Source organism: Aulonocara stuartgranti (genome assembly GCF_965226115.1).
Source record: "Aulonocara stuartgranti genome assembly, chromosome: 5".
Lineage (NCBI taxonomy): Eukaryota > Metazoa > Chordata > Actinopteri > Cichliformes > Cichlidae > Aulonocara > Aulonocara stuartgranti.
Genome location: NC_138943.1, coordinates 787739 through 810378, shown reverse-complemented (window position 1 = coordinate 810378; position 22640 = coordinate 787739). Strand labels below are relative to the sequence as shown.

At 47.3% G+C, this 22640-nt stretch overlaps 1 protein-coding gene across 4 annotated transcripts in view; it reads left to right on the top strand.

Annotated features, from left to right (window-relative positions):
* The first annotated feature begins 2581 nt into the window (after nt 1–2581).
* grm7 (glutamate metabotropic receptor 7) overlaps nt 2582–22640 on the top strand; it is a 151286-nt gene continuing 131227 nt past the window's right edge. The window contains exons 1-2 of one of the 4 annotated variants that reach the window (XM_082533437.1): nt 2582–2729; nt 2981–4446. In XM_082533437.1, coding sequence (XP_082389563.1) covers nt 3781–4446 — 666 coding nt within the window. In that variant the 5' untranslated portion in view covers nt 2582–2729; nt 2981–3780. Of the gene's footprint in view, nt 2730–2881; nt 4447–22640 lie in introns of those variants that run through there. The other 3 variants (XM_082533439.1, XM_082533436.1, XM_082533438.1) reach the window with 3 other exon arrangements.

Sequence of the window (22640 nt, the reverse complement as noted above, 5' to 3'; positions counted from 1 at the left end):
GAGCACCTGCAGAATCTGAAGTTGAGGTCTAAATTCACTAAACCGCTGTGAAGTGGCTGCTCCAGCATGAACTGCAAATTTGTAACGAAACTCTGTCATTTCAGAAAGTCGGCATCAAAACAAAAATAATCCTCAGACTTGCTGAATCGTGATGTTCGCACATCGCAAAGCGACTGAAGAGAGACTGAGAAGGGTTTTTTCTCCTGCAGGCAGTCCTGACACACAGATGGCAAATCTCACTCTCACAGCATCTGACTGACAAGAACGATGCTCAGCGAGCATGAAAGTGAGAATGAGAGCAGGTGCGCTCACCTGGTGTTCATACAGCAGCCCAACATACAAACAGCGTGGTTTCTCCAGCTCTGGGGTAATCTTAAAAACCTCTAAGGCTGCTGAAGAGACTCATGGTGTCAAAATGTTTTGGTGTGATTTCAGTAAAGGCCGTCTGCAACATCCACGGGACTGCTCTGACCTGTCGATAACATTTCAATTAAACCGAGCTTAGTGTGTGACTGAACCGTTAGTGTGGCCATGTTACATACAGCAGCACAGTGCTAGCTGAGTGACGTCAGCAAATACAGGAAGTAACCACCGTGACCTTTACACTCACGTCGTGTTAATGAAAGTTTCATGGATGTAAAAAGAAGGGGGCAGGCTCATCCACTGTAGAGCTCCGCCCCCAGGCTGAAATGATGCAATAAATAGTTTTAAAGTGTCTCTGTGGATATTTTGTTGACTCCATTTACATACAGGGGAGATTTACACATACGTGGCTTCACCTCTTGCCCCCCACGCCTGTGTAAAATTTTCTAGATCCGCCACTGGGCTCAGTGAAACCAGGAAACAACATCGCCAGACAAACCCTGACATGGAAGCTGCAAGTGAGGAGAGAGGAGACCTTTTTGGAGACCTCCAAATGACAGACCCACAAAGGCTCACTTTGGAGGACGCTCACCGACGGCCAACGATGGGTGTCGGGCTTAAAACAGTAAGGACGTGGCACCCTGCAGTAAGCAGCTGCTCAAACACTACATTATATAAGTTAACTTTCACACTTTGATGTGTCTGTAAAGTTATTCAGTTATTAAACCAGGTCCACGTGAATCCATCCCAGGAGAAGTGTGAGTGTTATTTTTATCGTGGTCTGACAGTGAGCTTCTTTAATGACTTAACTGTCAGAAAAAGTCGTCATTCTTCTGTGAAACTCCAGCAAACTCACAGCCCACAGAGGTCGAGTTCACTGTCACTGAAAAGCCAGGACACATTCAGTTTTTGGAGGTTAAACGTGATTCTCGAGTGAGCGGGCTGGTTTCTGTGACGATGAATAGTTTCTGGATTTCTGCATTGAATCCTCGTAAAACATCGTCTGATATTCAACATAATTTTAGACAAACAGAACAACAGCACACTCCTAACACAGAAGTGCACAGTGATGTGTTTGAAGGGGAAAAGCTCTGAAAGATGAGAGAGATAGCCTTTATTTGTCAGTTGCAGGTCTTTTGCCCACAACCGAGATGACAGACCTTGCCGACCGTACATACAATACAAACATCACATTGGGAGACAGGTCAGGCTAGGTAGCGAGGAAAAAAACATCGAAATGTGCAACACAAAAGGATAATACAGGAATGCACAAATTATCAACACACCATAACACAATAAACACAGACAGCAACATGGGAAACATGGGAACAGCAGAACCTCACATGAACCTCACAGTTTCATAGTTTCAGGATCGCACCAGGGTCCGGATCAGAACCCTGTAGGTCAGTAAACATCAGTAAACATCATGGGAGTCAGTTTGGTGGGATTAGAAGCGGCTCCCTGGCAGCTGCATTTACTATCAATAACAATAAAAACTGATCTACAGATCAAAGTCATACTGTGAACCTCGCTGCGTCAGTTTCAGCACTTTGCGTCGTTCCACAGTTTCTTCTTTTTCAGCCATGCTGTTGATGACTGACGCTGATCTTTGTCCCACTTTCTTGTTCCTCCCACAGACGAACGTGGCTGCTGTGGCCTCTTCACTGGTGTTGTGGTTTGAACTTCCAGGTTTTAAACAAGGCCTGGGTTAATAAACTGTGCGACTGTTGGTCGAAGACCGAGGAAGAGGAGAGGGGCATGGCAGGTTAGCAGGCAGCGAGAGAGAAGGAAAAGCAGGAGAGCAAGGACTCTAAATGTGGGAACTATGACCAGCTGATTGGAGCTGCTCGGCAGTCTGAGGAGGTCTGTGGGTGTCATGAAGGACGACATGCAGAGGGTGATGGGGGCAGAAGATCTGCTGTGGCGAGCCATAATGGGATCAGCCATTTTGAATTTACAAGTCAGATATTTGATGTGAGATGCCTCCTGGATGCCATGTTTCTGACATGTGCCTCTGGGAAGGGGCCTCGGCAGATCCCGGACACACTGGAGAGATTCCGTCTCTCGGCTTTGGTGGGAACTCATTGGTGTTACTCAGAAGAGTCGGAGGAGTCCTACTACCTGGACTACCTCATTTATCTGGATTTAAGATAAGATAAGAGATAAGATAACCTTTATTAGTCCCACACGTGGGAAATTTGTTCAAATTTATCCTAACATTAGCGATCAGCTTGGTTATAAACTCACTAACTAACCCACGGTTTAACCTGCGTTCAGATGAAAGAGGACTGTCAGCAGAGTGTTTGACAAAAGAAGCAGAAACCATCATATCAGAAAAATATGAAGAGATTAAAGACACAGTACAAGTATGTGAGTGTGTCTCTGTCTGTGTTCGTGTATCTGTGTGAGTGTGTGTGCGTCTGTGAGTGTGTGTGTGTGCAGCAGGTGAGTATTAGACGCTCTGACTGAACGCGTCTCTGCGCTGTTGTGTCTGTAAAGGAGCTGCTGTGTTAATAAAGCTGCGCCTGTTTGAAGCCGTGACGTTTCTAATCAGATATTAGATGATTGGATGTTTTACACGCAGGTTTGGTTCTGTTCTCTGTTTCACACGTTACAGCTGAAACTCGTCATTTCCACCAAAAAGCGGACAATGCGGCTCGTCAGAGAAGCGCGAGGACACCAGAGGCTGCTGCTGTCCGCGCGCACAGGTCCGAGGGATCTTCGGGAATGATGACGCCATTTACGCGGAGAACTAATTGGTTCTTAGGCGCTTCTGTCACACCTGTTGATGTGTAACGAGTTACGGTGGCGGTAAGACCCGGAGTTTGGCTGAAGTTACCTGGATGCCCGGAAGCGGGAAACGTGATTTTAACGTGAGTTTCTGAGGACACAACGGGAGGAAGCGGGCACCGAGCCTCACGCTCCCGTTCACGGTAACGGTCCGTGAGCTGGAGCACGCGCAGGCTGTTTGTTCGGCTTGTTTTGGCAGCACAAGCCCTGCGCTGATAATTACACAAACGCGCGTGGGCGGCGTGAGCGCGCGTGCGTGGATGAGCGAGAGAGAGCACGAGCGAGAGAGAAAGAGAGATAGAGAGAGGGGGCTGGTGGACCGTGAGGACCGCGCGCGCAGAGCTCCTCTCCTCGGCTCGTGTCGACTCCTCTCGCCGCCTCTCTTTGATCTTTTTCGGCCACTTTGTGCGCAGAAGCCTGGGAGCCTCCACGGAGTGCGCGAGCCCGCAGACAGGTGTGCACGGCGCAGTTATCGGAGCGGTCTATCGTCACGGGCTGTGACATCAGAGCCGCGCGTGGGCGGCGGGCTGCCGTTACCAGAGGAGTTACCGAGGAGTTACCGGAGTGTTGGGGCTCGCGGGGCCGGGATGGTACTCGTGCAACAAGCGGCAGGCTCGCGCGGCGCGGATGCCGTGGCTCCTCGCGCGGGATCCCAGCTGTGCCGGTGAGCGGGTGCTCTCTCTGCGGGGCGCGGGCCGGCCACGAGCCGCCGGATTTACGGACCTGTCCCGAGAACAGTCCCCTCGCGCCTCCTCGCGCTCCTGCGTTTTCCCGCTGCGTGACCGCACGGACCCCGGCGCCGGCATGGGCGGGCGCTCCGGCCTGCCCCTCCGCGTGCTGTGGATACTCCACGCGTTCCTGGACCTTGCGGGCTCCCAGGAGATTTACGCGCCGCACTCCATCCGCGTGGAGGGCGACGTGACGCTGGGGGGGCTTTTCCCGGTCCACGCCAGGGGGGTCCCGGGGACGCCGTGCGGGGACATCAAGAAGGAGAACGGCATCCACCGGCTGGAGGCCATGATGTACGCGCTGGACCAGATCAACGGCGACGATGAGCTTCTGCCCAACGTCACGCTGGGCGCGCGGATCCTGGACACCTGCTCGCGGGACACGTACGCACTGGAGCAGTCGCTGACGTTCGTGCAGGCGCTCATCCAGAAGGACACGTCGGACGTGAGGTGCACCAACGGGGAACCTCCGGTGTTCGTGAAGCCCGAGAAGGTGGTGGGGGTCATCGGGGCCTCGGCCAGCTCCGTGTCCATCATGGTGGCCAACATCCTGCGCCTGTTCCAGGTATGAGTCAGTGTCACACCTGCGCAGAGACGCACACACACATCTCCCTCATAAACCCACAGTGTGAGTGTGTCAGAGTGTAATGACTCCTGCAGACAGAAGAACACGTTTCTGCTGGATTGAGTCGTGCAGGTGAAGCTGTGCGCGCGCGCGCTGGTTTCTGGATCATGTTAATGATGCAGGTTCTGGTTCTGGTCGTGTTCCTCGAGCTGTTCAATCAATCTTTAGTGTGTTTGTGTTTCAGGTTTATCTGCTGCTGCACTCTCGGTGTGCGTGTGCGTGTGCGTGTGCGTGTGTGTGTGTGTGAGTGTGTGTGTATTTTCGGGCTTCTTTATGGTCCGTGTGTGTGTGTGTGTGTGTGTGTGTGTGTGTGTGTGTGTGTGTGTTGCTGGGTTTTGAAACAGAGGTGATCACTGAGCTCCCTCTTGGGTGGGGTTTGATTGAATCGCGTGCTAAATAAGAAAGACTTTTAAAGTTTTTGTCATGAGAGAATTTTTGGTGTTCAAAAAGGTGAGAAATGTGTAAGAAGAGCTGGAGGCTGACAAATCCAGGAGGCAAACCACACAAACGTTCAGTGCATGAAAAACCACATCCTGGCCTTTGTTTTCCTCCCCAGGACAGGCTGAGGGGGGTTGTGGTCCTCACAGGGTTAACCCTGATCATCTGGTTTTACTGCCACGCTAACTCTGACCCCCTCTGTTTGAATTCTCTCACTGCCCTAACCTGAGAGGGGCATCGGGGGTCTGGTGGCGCCTTCAGCTGGCTGTGACCCCCGGGTTCGGATGGTGTGGTTGGTCAGGTCGGTAGCAGAAGCCCCGCAGGTGAAAGGGAAACGGACGAGCAGCTGTTAGAAGGAAAAGGTCAACGAGGCTGTAAGAAAAACACCAGCGAAGAAGAAGTGCCTGGCGTTTGGAGCAGACGTGACAGAAGCTGACAGCTGTGCCGGGTCTGAATGTGTCGCAGTGGGTTCAGTGATTTCTGACTGGATGAGCTGAGGTGCTTTAAATGGAGGATTTTTCTGAAAACACCTGCTGTGTCCGTGTTTGCTGAAGGGATGAGAGGCGAGGGGCAGCCAGCGGACGTGCAGAGATTTAATGAGGAGGGTTTTTGGATTGTGAGGATGGAGTTGAGCTCAGATCAGTGTGAGCTGATGAGAGAGGGAGGGCTGGGTCTGCCTGTTGTACAAACCACCGTCTCCATCGAGCGCTGCTCAGGCGATCTGCCTGTATTTCCAGGTGTATCACTTTAAGCCCGCCTCTCTGTATCTGCTCGTGTTGTGTTAGAGGTCTTCAGGACCATCGACGTTCCGTCTTAAAGACGTTGTAAATCCACTTCACCCTGCTGTGTGTGTCACTGTGTTACTGCTGCTATAATCTGTGTGGCTGTATGTGATTCAGCTCCCGGCAACACCGAGCTGCATGAATTCATCCAAACTTCAGCTTGTAGTTTAAATGCTTAAAGACTTTTTTACTCCTGAAAGTCTGAGCCGAGGATTGTCCTGCTGATCTGCCTGCATCTCCCTGCCCTTCACACCGATTGGTCTATGTATGTGTGATGTGTATATATATATATTTATTTATGTGTGTGTGTGTGTGTGTGTGTGTGTGTGTACACACTTGTGAATAGATAAAAACTGGGCTAAAAACACCACAGCACTTTACAGGAAGGGCCAGAGTCGTCTCTATTTTTTGAGGCGACTGAGGTCCTTCAACATCTGCCAGAAAATGCTGAGGATTTTCTATGAGTCTGTTGTGGCCAGTGCGATCCTCTATGCTGTTGCATGCTGGGGGAGCAGGCTGAGGGTCGCAGATGCCAACAGACTTAATAAACTGATCCGTAAGGCCAGCAATGTTGTGGGGATGGAGCTGGACTCCCTCAAGGTGGTGTCGGAGAGGCGGATGCTGTCCAAGATAAAGACAATGTTGGATAACACCTCCCACCCACTCCATGACATGTTGGTCAGTCACAGGAGCTCGTTCAGTGAGAGACTGAGATTACCGAAAAGCACCACTGAACGACACAGGAAATCATTCCTGCCTGTGGCCATCTCCCTGTACAACGCATCCACTTAACACACTGTTTGCTGCTACAACTACACATGTTTCTTTTCCAACTATTTATTTATAAGTGACTTATGTATGTATGTATGTATATATATGTATATATTGTACTATTCTTAGTTAGCGTATTGTCTGTCTTGTCTTAATGTTGGTTTAAAATGGAGCACTGTAACAAAAAATAATTTCCCCCAGGGATCAATAAAGTATTCTGATTCTGATTCTGATCTGATAAGGAAATCTTCACAGTAATGTGACTGTTGACATGTGTTTGGGGAAGGCAAATGGGATATTGCACATGAGTTAGCTGATGCTAAAGAGTTAGCATAAATGTTAACCTTGCTGATGCACACGATGATGTTAGCTGATAGCCACAAACCCAGCCTCGGGGCACTAAGCTAGTGTGCTCCTAGTGCCACATAAACCCGTATAATTGGAGGGTTGTGTGAGGAAGAGCAGCAAATGAGACGAGAGGCCATCTTTCTTCTTGAGCTGGTCTGTCCTGGAGGTCAGCTGAGTTACGAGGTGAAGCACCGTTAGTTGTGTTTGTTGTGTAGCGCTAACCTGTTTTAAGCCATTTACTTGTCAACTCTGAATCCTTTTCTGTAATCTGGGTCATTTGATCTTCTTGACTTTTCTGTTTGAGCCAAACCAAGGTTGCAGGTTTGAAACCTGCCCTGCGGTCCAGATCAAACAGCTGATCTGATGATGTGTTTATGACGGCTATTGTCTCTTTTAGCTGTTGTGAGTGTAAATTTCCTTGTGAGCAGGTTGACGGTTCGGTCACGCTGGACAGCACGACTAGGAACAACTGGCGGTCGGTCGATGGTCATTTTTTCTGCTGGCGACCAACTGCAAGTAGTTACAGCAACTAACTGTTCACCCAGACGTTGTGAGAGATTCAGCCTCCGGGTGAATGCTTTCAGTCACACGGTGACTGCACAGGTCACCTGACGGGAGGCAACCTGTCTCCAAACAGTCGCGGTCTGACTCAGGCTGACTGCAGCCGCTCTTGCAAATAACCACAGTCTGATTATTGAATGCAGACATGTATCCCGAGTGACTGTGAGTGGTCACACGCCTGGTCTTCAAAGCAACCATTCTAATTGTGGCTGAGCTGTGCTCTCCAGCCATTAGCGTTAGCAATGCTGGTGCAAGGAGGAAGAAGCCTCGGCGCCATGATGGCGAACAACAAATCAGGTTCAAAGTTTTGTGCCCAGACTCGGCAGCTCGCACTCAGGTGGGCTGGAGGGATTTGGTGAAAGTGGACTGTTTAACGTTGCACCTCAGGAACATCTGTTAGGTGTCTGTCGGTCTGGATCTGGAAAGGTCATCATCAGCTCGTGGCGCTGTCTTTAAAGCATGACCTCACCTCAAGCTTTTAAAACACACAAGCGTCCTGTGAGTTTATGGTTATTGTAAACGGCGGCCGATGATGTGGTTTCAGATGGGCTGGTGATACTTGAATGTGTGAAGGAGGCCTTGTTTGGTTTTTAGTGAAATGGCGTCTGGCGTCCTGTCAAAGCTGGTTGGTCACCCATCCGCTGTTGGAGCACGACACCGTGCTGTTTGTGGTCAATAACATGAAGTATCGTGTACGTATACACCAGCAAGAGAGTGCAGATTCATATTAAGCCTTATATGATGAATAGTAAGCTGTTATAATAACCGTGCAGCTCCACGAGCCGTGGACAGACGGCTTGTAGCACGCTGATGTAACGCTGCTTTGTTGGATTTGTGAAGCTTTGAGCCTTTTTTCAAACGTCGTTCAGTCTTTAAGGTGCTTTAAGGACATGAACGCCAACGTGCTGTTCATGTCACACTCCGTCACGCCGTCTCCACCAAGCTCTCACTTCTGTTGATAATATCGATCACAGAGTCTGCTACCGCAGTGAAACTGGGCCCGCTGATAATGTTTTGGCGTGCGTTGGACGTGTTAGCGTTTCTTTGTGAGGCACAGTTTCACAGCTTAGTAACTTCTGTAAGCTTTTCAGAGCTTTGGCTCTCAGGCCGGCCAAACCTCCACCAGTTGAAAACAGATTTTGAAAAGAACTTAATGGGCCCGAGCTCAGGATGTTTTTAATAACAGACGCTGAAAAGCTGATTCTCAGTGGGAGCACAAAGTGTTTCTTCTATCTCAGACATTTCACAGCACACAGCATGAAAATGTTTTTTTGGGAGATGCTAAAAAACTGGCTCGACATCAAGTTTGGAGTCATATGAAGATAAACAGAAATGCTTTTTATTTTTTCAGTTAAATGTTGCTCAAGGAAAATATTTGGTGAGCAGTTTAAGAGGAATCAAATGAATTTAAACCATTGACGTCTCTGTTGTCAGGGACGCATTTCTGCAGGTTTAGCTGAAGGTAAATGAGTCAGACGGAGGAGGGACGGTCTGACCCCCTCTGTTCGAATTATCGAGAGGGTAATTATTTTGCCTGTGATGGAAAAGTCATCTGTTCCACAGCTGTTTCCACTTCATTAAACCCCTGATGTTCCTAAATGGCCTAGTTGGCACCAGAGTCACATCACAGACACATTAAGGCCTCGCTCCCTGGACTGCTGCCCCCCTCTGGTGGCTCGGAGGTCACAGCAGAGCCAGAAACTTTTACAGAACATGTAGGGCAGTGTGTTCTCATTAACATATTTATACAAACACATCAGCAGAGAGAAGACGGAGGTTCAGGGTTAAACTCTCCTCGCTAAAGTTCATGTTTGGGGCTCTCTGATGGGCGGAGACAAACGCCATCACGTGACAAGAACAAGACGTTAAACCGAACCTGAGCAGAGTTGATCCACCCACAGCAGGAGGTCAGTCGTGATCTGTTCAGAGAGACGCCTGTGATTACTATTTCCACGCCCCTGTGTATTCAGCGCTGGTGCCAAATGCAGTGATGTCATTGGTCAGGTCTTTGCATTCACGTGTGAATAAGGCTACATCCACACGTACATGGGTATTTTTGAAATCGCAGCTTCTTCTATGCGTTTGGGTCTTTCGTCCACATGTAAACGCCGTTTTGGATCACTGAAAACAGAGATGTTTAAAAACTCAGTTTTTGTGTTTACGTGCAGACGAGGAAAACTGAGATTTAGTCGCTCAACATCAAAGGTGTGCGCCACGTCATTGTTTACATGAGATGATTTCTACGATGGCAGATAGAGACACTGTTGCTGTTAATCTTACTATGTGCAGTTTTTACACGCTTACATAGACACACGCAGTTACTGTCAGACTGCTTCTGTGCGCCATCTTTGTTTACTCTTTCCCTCCCAGACTTCTAGACCTCTGATTGGCCAACATTTCTACATGTTTATGATTATATCGCATCCTGTTGCTTTGGCATGTTCTCAACAGCATTTGACTTTGTTTTTTTAAGCATAAATGGAAAATCTCAGTTTACATGTACGTGTGGATGTAGCTTAAATCGAGTTTGAGCCGCAATAATAAAATATTTTAAGTCACGAATTATACGCGTCTGGTGTGTGTCCGGCTTTTAGGTCTAGAACAAAGTGCTAGCGTTGAGTGCTAGTGTTCAGTACTAGCTTTGAGTGCTAGTGTTCAGTGCTAGTGTTCAGTGCCAGCGTGCAGTGCTAGCGTGCAGTGCTAGCGTTCAGTGCTAGCGTTCAGTGCTAGTGTTCAGTGCTAGTGTTCAGTGCCAGCGTGCAGTGCTAGCGTGCAGTGCTAGCGTGCAGTGCTAGCGTTCAGTGCTAGTGTTCAGTGCTAGCGTGCAGTGCTAGCATTGAGTGTGGGAGTAGAAGAGCAGTGTGAACCAGTCCATCTACAAACTGAGACTTCTGTCAGGCAGATAACCCAAAAAGCTTTGTGATGGAGTTAACATCGTCACTGTGACTAATGTAATCTGAATTTAATGCAGTAATATCTTTGGGGAAAAAAATGTAGTGTGATTACAGGTCACACCCAGTCCTGGCTAACAGCTTACACCTCCTGAAGGTGCTGTGAGGCGGGCAGCTGTGGCTCAGGGTGGGTGGTTTGACCCCGCCACGTGTTGTTTGCTCTCCGTCTGTGATGAGAGCGCTGCACAGTATCGCACGTCTGGGTTTTGGGAGGTTTTCACTCTGATTAGCAAAGAAACGGCTGAAGTGAAGCTAATGAGGTGTTTTTATCTGTGAAGCCAAGAACACAGAGGTGAGGTTAGTCCTGCTGTGTTAATAGTGGTTCAGATCGTGTGTGTATAATATTCACACAGTAAGGTTAAAGTCTTATTAACATTAAGTTTTTTATATTAAATCAGCAGATAAAGAGATCTCCCATTCGTCAGCGGTGTGCGTGTGTGTCTCTAATCGTCATGTACGTGAACACGTAACGCTCTTTTAACGGAGGAAGTCGTGTTCTTCTTCTCTCGATGTTTTCCTGCAATGAGCCCATTCGCTGCATTAACTCTGACACGTGTGCTGGAGCTGGAATACAATGCATGAAGCTAATGAGCTGTAGCCTACGTCCCTCCCATTAACTCCCATTATCAGCGCCGCTGGGACAAACAACACATATTTATCTTTTGAAAGCATCGAAGCCACCTACCAGAACAATTATCGGACACATATGGAGGGCGAGGGATGACGCCCAATTAGACAAATTGGTTTGTTTTTATTAGCGGGTTCAGTTTCACTCAAATTTATGGCTAACGAGGGAGTAGAGTCTGTAATGTGCAGTGACAGAGGGACTTAACGAGCCCGTGCCTTCGCTGCACCTGTGCTGACTCCACCATCGCCACGGCCGGATGAAGCAGCCGAGAGGACGGCGAGGAAGAAGGAAGGAACCAAACATCACAGTGAAACATACGACTCGGGCTTTCTTCAAGCATAAAGTTTAGAGATTCCTGCAAAAAGCCTGTTCACAGTTATGTGTTTGGTGCCATGAAAGCATCGGACGACAACACACGATGTTAATCCAGAGCCTCGATGCTTCATGTCACCATCACTTATTCACTGAAGACCAGGCCTGCAACGATGTCGACGTATTTGAAACCACGTCTTGTGTTTTTGTAACAGGAAGCTGTGGGGGCAGTATCGCCTCGTCTGCGCTCAATACCAACAAAGAAGAATGCAGCGTGAATGGCACTGTGCCAGAAACGTTTTTAAACTTCTGTAAATAACTTGGTCTATAATATGTGAAATGTCAAATGTATCCCTCATGAAAGATGTCGAGTCTTCTTGAGTCACAAACAACATTTCTGCCACGTTCAGTTTGTAGCAGCGACGTTGGTTTATCCAGTAAAATGTCTGTCAGAGTCATGTGACCCACAGGCAGCCGGGAAATACAACAAGTATCACAACAGTTCTGTCAAAGTATCTGAAGTGGACAAAAGGAGCGCATGGGTATAATGTCGGTAACACAGAGTTACAAAGATACTTGAAAACAGGTCATTTTAACATAGAACCGCCGGTTCACTAAAGTCTGTTTCCCAACATGAGTAAAGACGTCACACATAAAAACACACCGAGTAACAACACCAGCAAAGCAGGAGGACGGAAGGAACGAATGGAAACTGAGATTTTACAAAATGTGAAAGAATTTCACAGAAATCAAACAAACTCGGTGCAGACTGTGCAAAGTGGAGCTTTCCCTGCACGACCGCTCGACCGCAGTGCACGAGCGTTTAAACGCCGCCGCCCTGGAGCTGTGACGGCACCTCTGGTGGCTCCGTTTTACAGCGGTGGTGCGTCACGTTGATACCATGTTTATGTTTGTGTTTACAGTAAACAGGAGCAGCTCCACTGGGTTTTTTTTGCTCACATTAATATGACTTCAGGTAGTTAGTCTGTGGGTTGGAGCGTATCAATAACTAATTATGTAAATAATTAGTTAAACAGGATAAGTGGTGTTGAACACCACACCATCTGAGAAACTATCACTATGACAACGTTTCCTTCGAGGCGGAAGGAAACGTTGTAGCAGAAATTTGAAGTTGTTGAAGGAAAGTAAAAACTTTTGATGAATGGATGAGAACAAACTGGGGCCAGCGCAAGCCCTTTTAGCCACGCCCCTTTACCTACATGACAGGAAGTCACCTTTCAGTGAGAGAAATCGGCGCGCACACAGGAGCGACTAAATAAATGCAGTTCTATGAGTTTCTGATTGATGTATTTCCGCCTTTTCTTGTACATTTGGTGTCTCCTCTGCTGATTCCATCAGACGTTAAATTTCCTGCAGCCATAAATCAGCTTCACTCCTTTTACATGTGTGTCGTATATCTAGCAGCAGAGTAAACAGGCAGCCCTTCAGCTTATACCAAAACATAATTTAACACCAGAGCGTGCTGGAAACTGCTTCCTGCATGACTGTGGTGATATTTATCATTTTCAGAGAGGTAATCATATGTTTTTTTTGCTGATGTGAGTGTCGTCGAGTATTCCTGCTGTAGAGAAAACAGTAATTGTGCTGAGTGCCACTCGTCGCCGGCTCTGTCGGATCTGAATGAATCACCCGGTGACTCACGTTGTATCATCGCGCTGCGAGTTAAGGACCTCGGCTCAGAATGAAGCCGCACAGGTAGGAGAGGAGGAGGGCTTAGCGCCCAGGTTCAGGAGGAGACGTTGAACTGCTCGACATGAACGAGCTCCATTCAAAGCCAAAGAAATGCCATCGCTCGGCCCAGGTCAGACGCACACTCATTATGCTGTGGAGCATGAAGCTGTGACTGCTGTGTAGCACCATCCTCACAGTCAGACAACGTCCAAATATCTCAGTAATCCGGTACCAGCTGATGGTTTTCACCTGTGCGTGGATCTACGCAGACTGTACCGTGTGAACGTGTGCGTCACGTTGTTCTGACCGACTGCGTCCAGCATCTGACCCGGATCCTTGTGACGCTCCCTCGCTGTGGGTGTTCCCGATCTGTCTGAAGGGAAAAGGCTTTGCTGCTTTCTGTGGCTCACAACTCTTGGACACAGAAGTATCGGAAAAGCATCTCTGACCTATATTCACTGAAGTACGGCAGGCAGAGTGCCGATTCCTTAAAGTGACACCGCATTGGCCACGCTGCATCCATCTTTTATTGCGTCTGCGTGCAGGGAGGACGGACAGTTTCTTTCAGGTCAAAACAAATCGGGCAGGTGTGATTGGCAGGTAGCAGCCGCAGCGTGGAGGCTTTCATCGCACAGGAAGCTCCAGTTTCCTGAGACTGCACGAACAGAGGTTTGATGTCGGCTGACTTTGTTGCGTGTCGCTGGGAGAACTGGCCCTGTAGCGAACGACCACGAGTAATGAATACGAATGAGCGGCTTCGCCAGTATGAGGCAGCGCTGCAGTGAAAACACGATCCTGTGGCGTTATTACAGCTTCTGGTATTGAAGCTGCGCAGGGCTCGTTGTCCATCATCACAGCAGGATGCTCCGCTTCATTAGAGCTGCTAATGTCGTCACCAATGGTGAGACTAATGAGTCATTAACATGAATTTATTGTTTTTAATGAAGTGAGAGACTATAACATACCATTAAGAATACCAACACCTGGACCTTAGTCCATCCGCCTGAGTCGAGGTTCCCCGAAGAATGAGCTGCTTTCAGACACGAAAGAAAATCCCTATGACGGCGTCCCCGGCACACAGGCGGACCTTTTCAGTGCCTGTTGGACTCCACCACAGTCATCCGCTAGCAGGGGCGAGGAGGATGAGGGATGGGAGTCAGCGTGTCCAAGTCTGACGCCGTGGTTCCCTGAGAGGTGGAGCTGGAGCTCTGAGGTGAGCAGGTGTCCTGCCGTCCTATCGCCAGCAGCAGAAAGGAACCTCCTCTGTGCTCAGTTAAACTTTGAGGCAACCCGTGTAGCCCACGAACTTGATGGAGAGAGATTATAAATCTGATCTGGGAGTGAAGTGGAAACCATCCCTGTGGGAAAAAACCACATTGCTGCCACTGCAACATGATGTCATGATGACCAACATCAAGGTCAAGACTCAGACTGTTGGACTGGAAGTGGAGCAGCAACAGAAACAATAAGAAAGCTCAGTGAGCCGTCACTTTAATTCTGCTTTGGTGGAAATGTGCAGGAAATGAGCTGTAAGTAATAAATGATTTCAGACTGTCGGTGCGGGTCAGGGTTGGTTTGAGTCTAAATATGGAACGATGGCACTTTTACAGCTGTGACTCTTCTGCTTCAGCGTCCTCACCTTGCAATACAAAAGACTCTCAAATGGAAATACTGTCTCGGTATTTTCCGGTTTGCTGTTCCAACCAGGTGAAAGTGATGGTTGATGATGATCTGATGGATGTTACGAGGTTACGTCCTGAATGAAGCAGCAGAGAAACAATCAGGTTTCCCCTCCTCGTCTCTTCTGCTGCTCGTCCTAATAATCCAAGACCCCGGGGAGGGAGAGGCTTCCCACCTCATTTCGGGGCCTTTGTGCCTCCTCTCAGCCTGTCGCAGCTGCTTGCCGAGCCTCTTTCTCCTCGCCATCTTTGCTGAGCATAAACGAATTGCCGCGTTCGACTGGGCCCTCGGAGACGCACGCGGGTTCATCTATTACGGCCAGAACATCTCCTATGGGCATGGACGGCGCTCGCGCTCTGCTCTGTGTTAGCGGCTGCAGCTGTGGATTAAACAGCTTTGTTTCAGCTTGTTGGTAGTGATGACACATCGGCACACGTTGGGGCTCACATCTTTTAGTTCAGTGCTTCTGAGTGGTTTTTCATCCCCAGGCTTAAACTGAGCAAATTAACTGTCACCACAGGGCAGACTTCTTCAAACACAGACTTAAGCTAAACACTTGTTCCTGTGTTTTCCTTCAATATGTACAGTCGGTACCTCAGTGGATCTACAGGACAGTGAAGACCTGGTGGTTACAAGTACATTTCCTTTCTCAGTTTTCCTTTCATCTGTCATCATAACCTCCAAACAGGTCCGAGGCCGGCAAAGCATCGACTGAAAAGTCGCCATTCTGTAACCAGAAGGTGAAAAACCTTTAGATTCATAAACTTAATCAAAGTCAGGAAGGCACAAAAACCATTAAAGTAATGATACAGCACCCCTGGTGGTCAGTGTAGGTACTGCTGGTGGGCCACAAGAAAATGAATCCACAATAAATGCATGAAAATGTTAAATGAATAGCAGAGAATGATAATTAATAGAGTTAAAATGTTGGACTGTAGTTCAAAACAGACGTACTGAGAATCAGCCTGTTTGTTTTATTCTGTAATAATTTCATACATTTTCGTATCGTGAATATTCTTAAAGTACACAGAGCTGGGTGCATATTTGATGAATTTTTGCTAAATGTTCAGGGGTCTGTGGCATAAATATATAAAAATGGAAATTACCATTAATACCATCTTATGATGTTGAATATTTGAAATTGAAGTAATAAAACACAGATGTTGGATTATTCCTAATTTATCCAGAATCAAACAGAAAAATGACTCTCTTAGTCTCAGTTACGGTTGCAGTGATGTGTACAGACAGTGTAATCCAGCTGATATTGCAGTAAATCTAAAAACGTCGGCCCACTTGGCGTGCACCAAAGGAAGCGAGGTTTTGAAATTGAGATGGCCGGGGATCATCTGACGCAGGGTGTGGCTGTTTCAAAGGCAATGCTGTCTGTACCAGTTTCAAAATAAAAGCCTTGTAGTGTTTCACTGCAGAGAAACCCTCATTTCACATGTCCGCTCTTAGCTTTTATCCAGTTTTCACTGAGCAGCCTTCACATGTGATGTGAGATCTGCCTCAGCCGTTTAAACTGAATGTGCACCGAGCTTCCTCAGAGCCCACAAGTACAAAAAAGAGAAAGAAAGAAATAAAAACGAAAAGGAAAAATTGGTTGGATTAATCAGTAAAATCAGTAAAATCAGTAAAATCAAGTTTAAAGCAGATTCTGCAGACAGGAAATCACATTCAGGTGTTTTTATCTGGTTTCCTGCTGTGTGGTGATGCCTGTATGTGAGGAACAGTGCAACCACAGGTAGGTCCACCTGTCAAAGAGGCCACACCCCTAATAATGTAAAACCTTAAGCCTTAACACAGTGTAAACAGGTGAAGTATGAAGGGAGACGTGATCTCTATAAACATGTTAATTTTAACATGGGGACTGACTCACTGCTGCCTCTGCTGGATGTCAGAGGACCTGCGGCTGACGATCTCTGATTTTCACACGCACTAACTTCCTGTGAAGATTAGCGAGGAGGTTGGATGGTTCAGGGCTGTGGCCGACCAGCTGATGTGAAAAACATTAAAACATTATTTAAGCCGCTGGCTCCTCCTGACAAAGCCAATCAGAGTCTGCCAGTGTCCGCAGCACTGTGAGCGGCGAGCGCCGCGGCGGGCGGCCGGAGGTGATTTGTTGCCTCTTGGCCGTCAGGGAGCCTCCTGCCAGTTTACAGCAGTAAAAAGTCACCGTGGTATTTATGGTGCATTGTTTTCAAATTACTCTCAGTCAAAGGTATAAAAAAGCAGAGAGAGGTCACTGCTGTGTTCGGTCTTCTTCTGCACTGGAGGGCCTCGAGATGCTTGTTTCCATGGATACCATTCAGCTATAACCAGCACATGTAGTGCCAGTTAATTACAGTTCAATACATTGGTTTCATAGTGGAATAATGAACAATTAATTAGTCTAATGCTGGAATATATCAGCAGTAAAAGTACACAAGTTTTACCAGCTTCCTGTAGTGAACGCGTGTCAGATCAGTTCCTGCTGTAGTGCAATTAAAGGATATTCGAGCATCACGCACGAATGCTTGAAGTATAAAGGCCACGAGGGTGAGGAAAGTGTGTCCTCACACCGCTCTGCGCTGGTGTTTGTGTCAGCTCAACAAGCTGCTCGTCATCCGTCCTCCAGGAGTCAAAGATCTCCGGACACGAGGGGCGGGGCCGGAGATCTGCCTCTCACTTCTAGCAGGCGATGTTTTCCTGGCAGAGTGAAGGCGGAAGCAGATTGATGTGCTGCCAGCTCGCCCGCTTGTCAAGTCAAGGTCGTTTCAGTGAGACTGTCCGCCGCTCGTGCAGCTCGTCACGACTGACCCGCTGCTGCTGCTTCACCACCGCTGGGAAAACTCATTTCAGCTCAGTGTGTCAAACATCTGGGCCCCGATACCCCAAAGCGTCCGGACGCCAGCATGACGGCGACAGATTGACTTTGTCCTGCCTCCTGCATGAGGTTCTAACCTTTCAGCATCCAATGATCTGTTTGGGTTCGCTTCACATCAAAGCTTTATGTCATAGGTGTCAAACTCTGGCCCGTGGGCCAAATTTGGCCCGCAGCCTAATTACATTTGGCCCGTGAAGCCATACCAAATGACTATCAGAGCTGGCCTACTATTATACAGCTAATATATATATTGTTTAGTATTAAGCTTTGCTTGTTCCATATTCAGTTTTTCAGCTAAACTTGTCCATAAGAAAAGATTCATTCTTATATCTGGAGGAACAAATATATTTCAATAAATATTAACGTTAGCCCGCGACTTTGTTCCAGTTTTGAATTTTGGCCCACTGTGTATTTGAGTTTGACACCCCTGCTTTATGTGGACATTTGAACACTTTTTACCAGTTAGGAGCATTTTTATTTACTAATGTTTATGTTTTTGGCAGACGAAAGAACAGATGACCATTAACATCACGTGTGTTACTACGAACATCTCAGACGTGACGAGCAGAGCAGGGCGATATGGCCAAAAATATTTATCACGATATATATTTGAAAATTTGCGATAACGATATAACTGACGATATAATTGATGCGAGACAAAATACAACTCCACAACATTACTCGCGCAAAAAGACAACCTTCCATTTATTTTCACTTAAACAAGAAGCTGGTTTTTATGTACATTAAAGCTTTATAAAAATGTAACAGTGCAAATGCAAATTCCTTGCTGAAAGTTTAACCAAAAGGCATTTCCAGTAGAAATGGGCTGACATATCCTGAGCATAACCATGTATAATATCCACTGAAGTTAAAAAGAGGTGCTTTGCAACATTAAACTGCAGTGTGCAGTACGTATTTTTCGCACCATAAGGTGCACGGGATTATAAGGCACATTAAGCGAAACAAAGCAGTCAGATAAATCAAACTTTATTAAACTCATTCTTCTTGCTTCCTCCACTTCTGTACCTTTGATTCATTAATGTTGAATTCTCTGCAGCTGCTCTATTCCCATGTTGTTGCAGTATATTAATGACTAACCTCGTATTGTGGATGGATTATCTCAGTTGTTCTCCTGACTGAAGTTTGGTCCGTTTACAGCATCCTGCCATGCGATTGCATTTGTTTCTAACCATGAAGAACCTTCACGTTAACTTTTATAAGTGGAAAAGTGTTAGTGTTCGTCCTCCAGCTTCACTGTTTATGTTATGCTAACATAGCTGTGTCGCTAACGATCACGTAGCACATCCTTATATACCAGCTAGCCCAACTTCAGTAACCCTACAAACGTCACTGCTGTTTAGTTTCCTGTCTTCATTTATGTTGGAAGTGATAGCAGAGCTGTACGTTTGATTTTTTTCAGAAATCTCTCAGTCAGAACATGCTATATCATGCTTAGGTAACTAGCGAAACTAGCGAGCTAACTTCCGCTAGCTTCCTGCTAACTTCTAACTCCGTTAAATGTAATACATTTTGTTTTCATGGATGCCTGGAAGTTAAACTTCATAGTTACACCTGGTAAAGCAGCAATGCTGATCGTTTTATTAAAGATGAAAGAATTTAGACAGTTTTTAACTCTCAGTGATGCTGCAGTGTTGTTTGACCTGAAGCGACGGAGTTTAGGACCCAGATTACTCCCAGATTTAAGAGCATCTTAGTCTGACAATAACGACGGCCGCTTGCATGTTCTGCAAAAAAATGTGCTTTGTCGTGTATCTGACGGACAAACACCAAACCAGTTCCACATCACTGAAGTTGCACCATTTTTACAAACCAATTCTGGTTCATCTGTTTCACTCAACAATCGGCCATGTGCGTATGAAAACAAAGGCACTGCGCATGCGCGTTTTACTCATATTCTATCGCGATATTTCATTTTCCTATCGTTGCCTAACATTATACCGGTATTACCGTGAACGGTATAATATGGCCCAGCCCTAATGACGAGCACAGCTGCTCCAGAAGGAAGGCCACTGGGCACGAGCTCACAAAGGTGGTGCCCTGTACCTGCACCCTGCATGGATGCTGGTGGATGTTCGGAGCAAACACCAAACTGTGCTTTCCAACCAAGGACTTACGCTTCTCTGTAGGGACGCTCCTGAGCAGAGCCTAATGCTGAGTGTGTATTTAAAAACTGTTCTGCATGAATCAAAGTGTACGTTAAACATTGAACATCCACACCTTCTGATGTGGGTACACGTGTCAGTGTCTCTGACACGGCGGCAGGCGAGCGTTCGTCCAGCAGAACATCAGCTCTCTGTTTAGCGTTGGATCGTGAGATGTTAAAGCTGTTGTAAATTAATAAACTATCAGGTCAGTATTTCTGGCGACTACATCCGTACCCAGCAGCTGGACTGATGGTCCATCCCTCCAAGTGCACTGGCCTGGAAGTTCCTGTAATGGAAACCTTTCACTGAAAAGGTCAAAGGTGGGATAACCACAGTCTGTGTTACTCTTCTGAGGAACGTTCTGTGAGAAACGACGTCCTCGCAGGCCCGCCGTCCTCGCAGGCCCGCCGTCCTCGCAGGCCCGCCGTCCTCGCAGGCCCGCCGTCCTCGCCATTAGCTGAGCTGTTTTGGATTCACCGTGGGAGGAATGAAAGCAGCCAGCGTTCAGCGCTCAGCTGCCAGCTCGGCTCAACCCGCTTCACTGATTCACTGAAGCTCTTTGGCCCAGGGTACACAGCTGCTCTGCTTCCTGCTTCTTTTATTGTTGTCCACTTCTTCTGTGCTGAACCACACCAACCCTGCCCTCAGCAGTGGAGAGAAGCTGTAATCTGCGGATCAATACGGCGCACCGGAGACTTTAAACCCTCTCACGGCCGCCTCTGAATTTGTGCTTGTCGATCTGCACGGAGGATGCCGAACGAGGAATGAAAAGAGCACGGCAGAAGCCATTGTCTTCTTTTTTATTACTCCCAACAGATATGCAGAACAATCGCGGAGGACCGAGCCCCGGCTACGTGCTCTAATTAATGATTTCATTATTTCTGAGAGTGGCTGCGCCTCCGTCTGAAGCCCCGGTTTCTTCTTTGTCTCGCTCGCTCATTACACAGTGATGTCATTATAATTTCACCTCTTTCTTCGTCTGCTGCTCTTTCTTTCTTCTTACATAAGAGCCGCAGTTTGATGCTGCACAACAGACACTGAAAGCACCGAGGTTAAATTGAACCAACCGTGCAAACATGGATGCAGCCTTATAGGAATGCACTCATTCACTGTGCCTGCATTGATTCGTCTTGATCGCGTTACTGCGATGATGATCAAAAAGGATCAAAAGTGAATAACGTCAGTGTGTCTTAAACTCCAGGCTTTGTTTCAGGAGTTCACTTACATTTTAAGACGTTGATGTTTCACATCAGTTTCAAAAATCCTGCCCAGAGTTTCATTATTGTAACATCATGATGATTAAACTGAACTTATCTTGTGATTCAGGCTATAAAAATGAGAGTTTGTCCCGTAGGACGATTTACAGTTATTAAATACGTACTGTAAGGTAACCATGGCAACCAGCAGAAGCCCAGGTGACGCACCGACACCTGCATCGCTGCCGTGAGGTCACTGGGAAGCCCGTCATAGATCTGCTGCATAGATGACTCTGCTCGTCCACTGAGGACGTGTCGTTTTATGAGGACGGAGTTCCTTGCCGAGGAGGTGCTGGCTCTCTGCGGCCTGCTCTCGGTGTTGATGCTTCATGATCTGTCGTTCCTCGGCCGGAGCCTTCAGAGGCACGCCTCCGAAGGCTTGTGGTGAAATGTTGCTCAGGCCGATGCGCCGACGTCTCCCGTGGCGCCATCTTCAGGTCTATTTTGTCTTGTGGGCTTTTTCACTGCGAGCTGATGGATGAATCTCGCTGGCGTGATTCGGCCCTGCGGACGCGACGCCTCGCCGCTTCATCGGGCAGGATTACTCGTCTAACTGGAGAGTAATCTGTTGTGACCTCTGCTCTCACTGCCTTTGCAGGGCACTGTGCAGCATTTTACATTTTTCTGTAATAACTGGCCTGAAAACGTTCACGGTCACAGGGCTTCCTGATCAAGCAGGAAAACAAATGCACACTGCAGGAAGGGACGTGCTCCACTCTTTGTGTAAACACATGAAAACTGGTTTGCAGGATAATTCAGGTTTGAAATGCTGTTGGTTCATTTCCAGATTTGTACTTTTTCTCCTGGACCGAACGACGGCAGCTTTGCACGAGTCACAGTTCAAAGAATAATCCTCCTTCATCTCACTCTGAGCCTGCAGCCCATCATCATCCTCATCCTGCAGTTCCTGGATATGTGTGAATGCAGCGAGACGGTGCACTGGTCCACAGACGTGTGGGAGTCATTCCTCAGACCGTGTCATCCTAACATGATTATTGGTGTTGTCCTTATTCAGGACTGGAAATGATTGTTTTACAAAAATACAAAAAAAATGTTGTGCTGACTCATGTCTCAGATTTTACTATAAAAACATGGATTCAGTTTTTTGACTTGTGGTGTGATGCATTCAAACACGCGATGCTGACCAACGTTTGCATGTAAATGCAGAATAAACACATCTGATTTGCTGTAGGCGAACAGGAAGATGAATATCGCGTTACAGTTGTTGTGTGTCCTGGTCCTGCTGTGCATGTAATCAGATTACACGGCGTTATCCCGCTGACACCCAGACAGACAAACGGCTGAATGTAAAGCTGAGTCTCAGCGATGGATTTGAGTGGTGGTGTTTGATTTATTGGTAAACTGTGTGTCTGAGTTACACTCACCTGTGCAGAGTCAGCCAGGTGAGCGCATCAGGAGGAGGCGTGGCTTTTGTTGCCCAACTTAAATTATGGATGTTAATTATTTACGTTAAACAAAGTGTGAATTTGTGTAAAGAGTAAATATTCAGTGAGTCTGTGCGTTTATTATTTTATCCAACGTGAACAGCTGCAGCTCATAAACTCATATTTGTCTCAGCCATGAATACCTGGTTAGCATCACAGGTTCTAGCATCTGTTAACCCAAATCTACTAACTGGTGAAGAATCCACTGACATGTTTTAATGATTGTTTTGGGGGTGCTG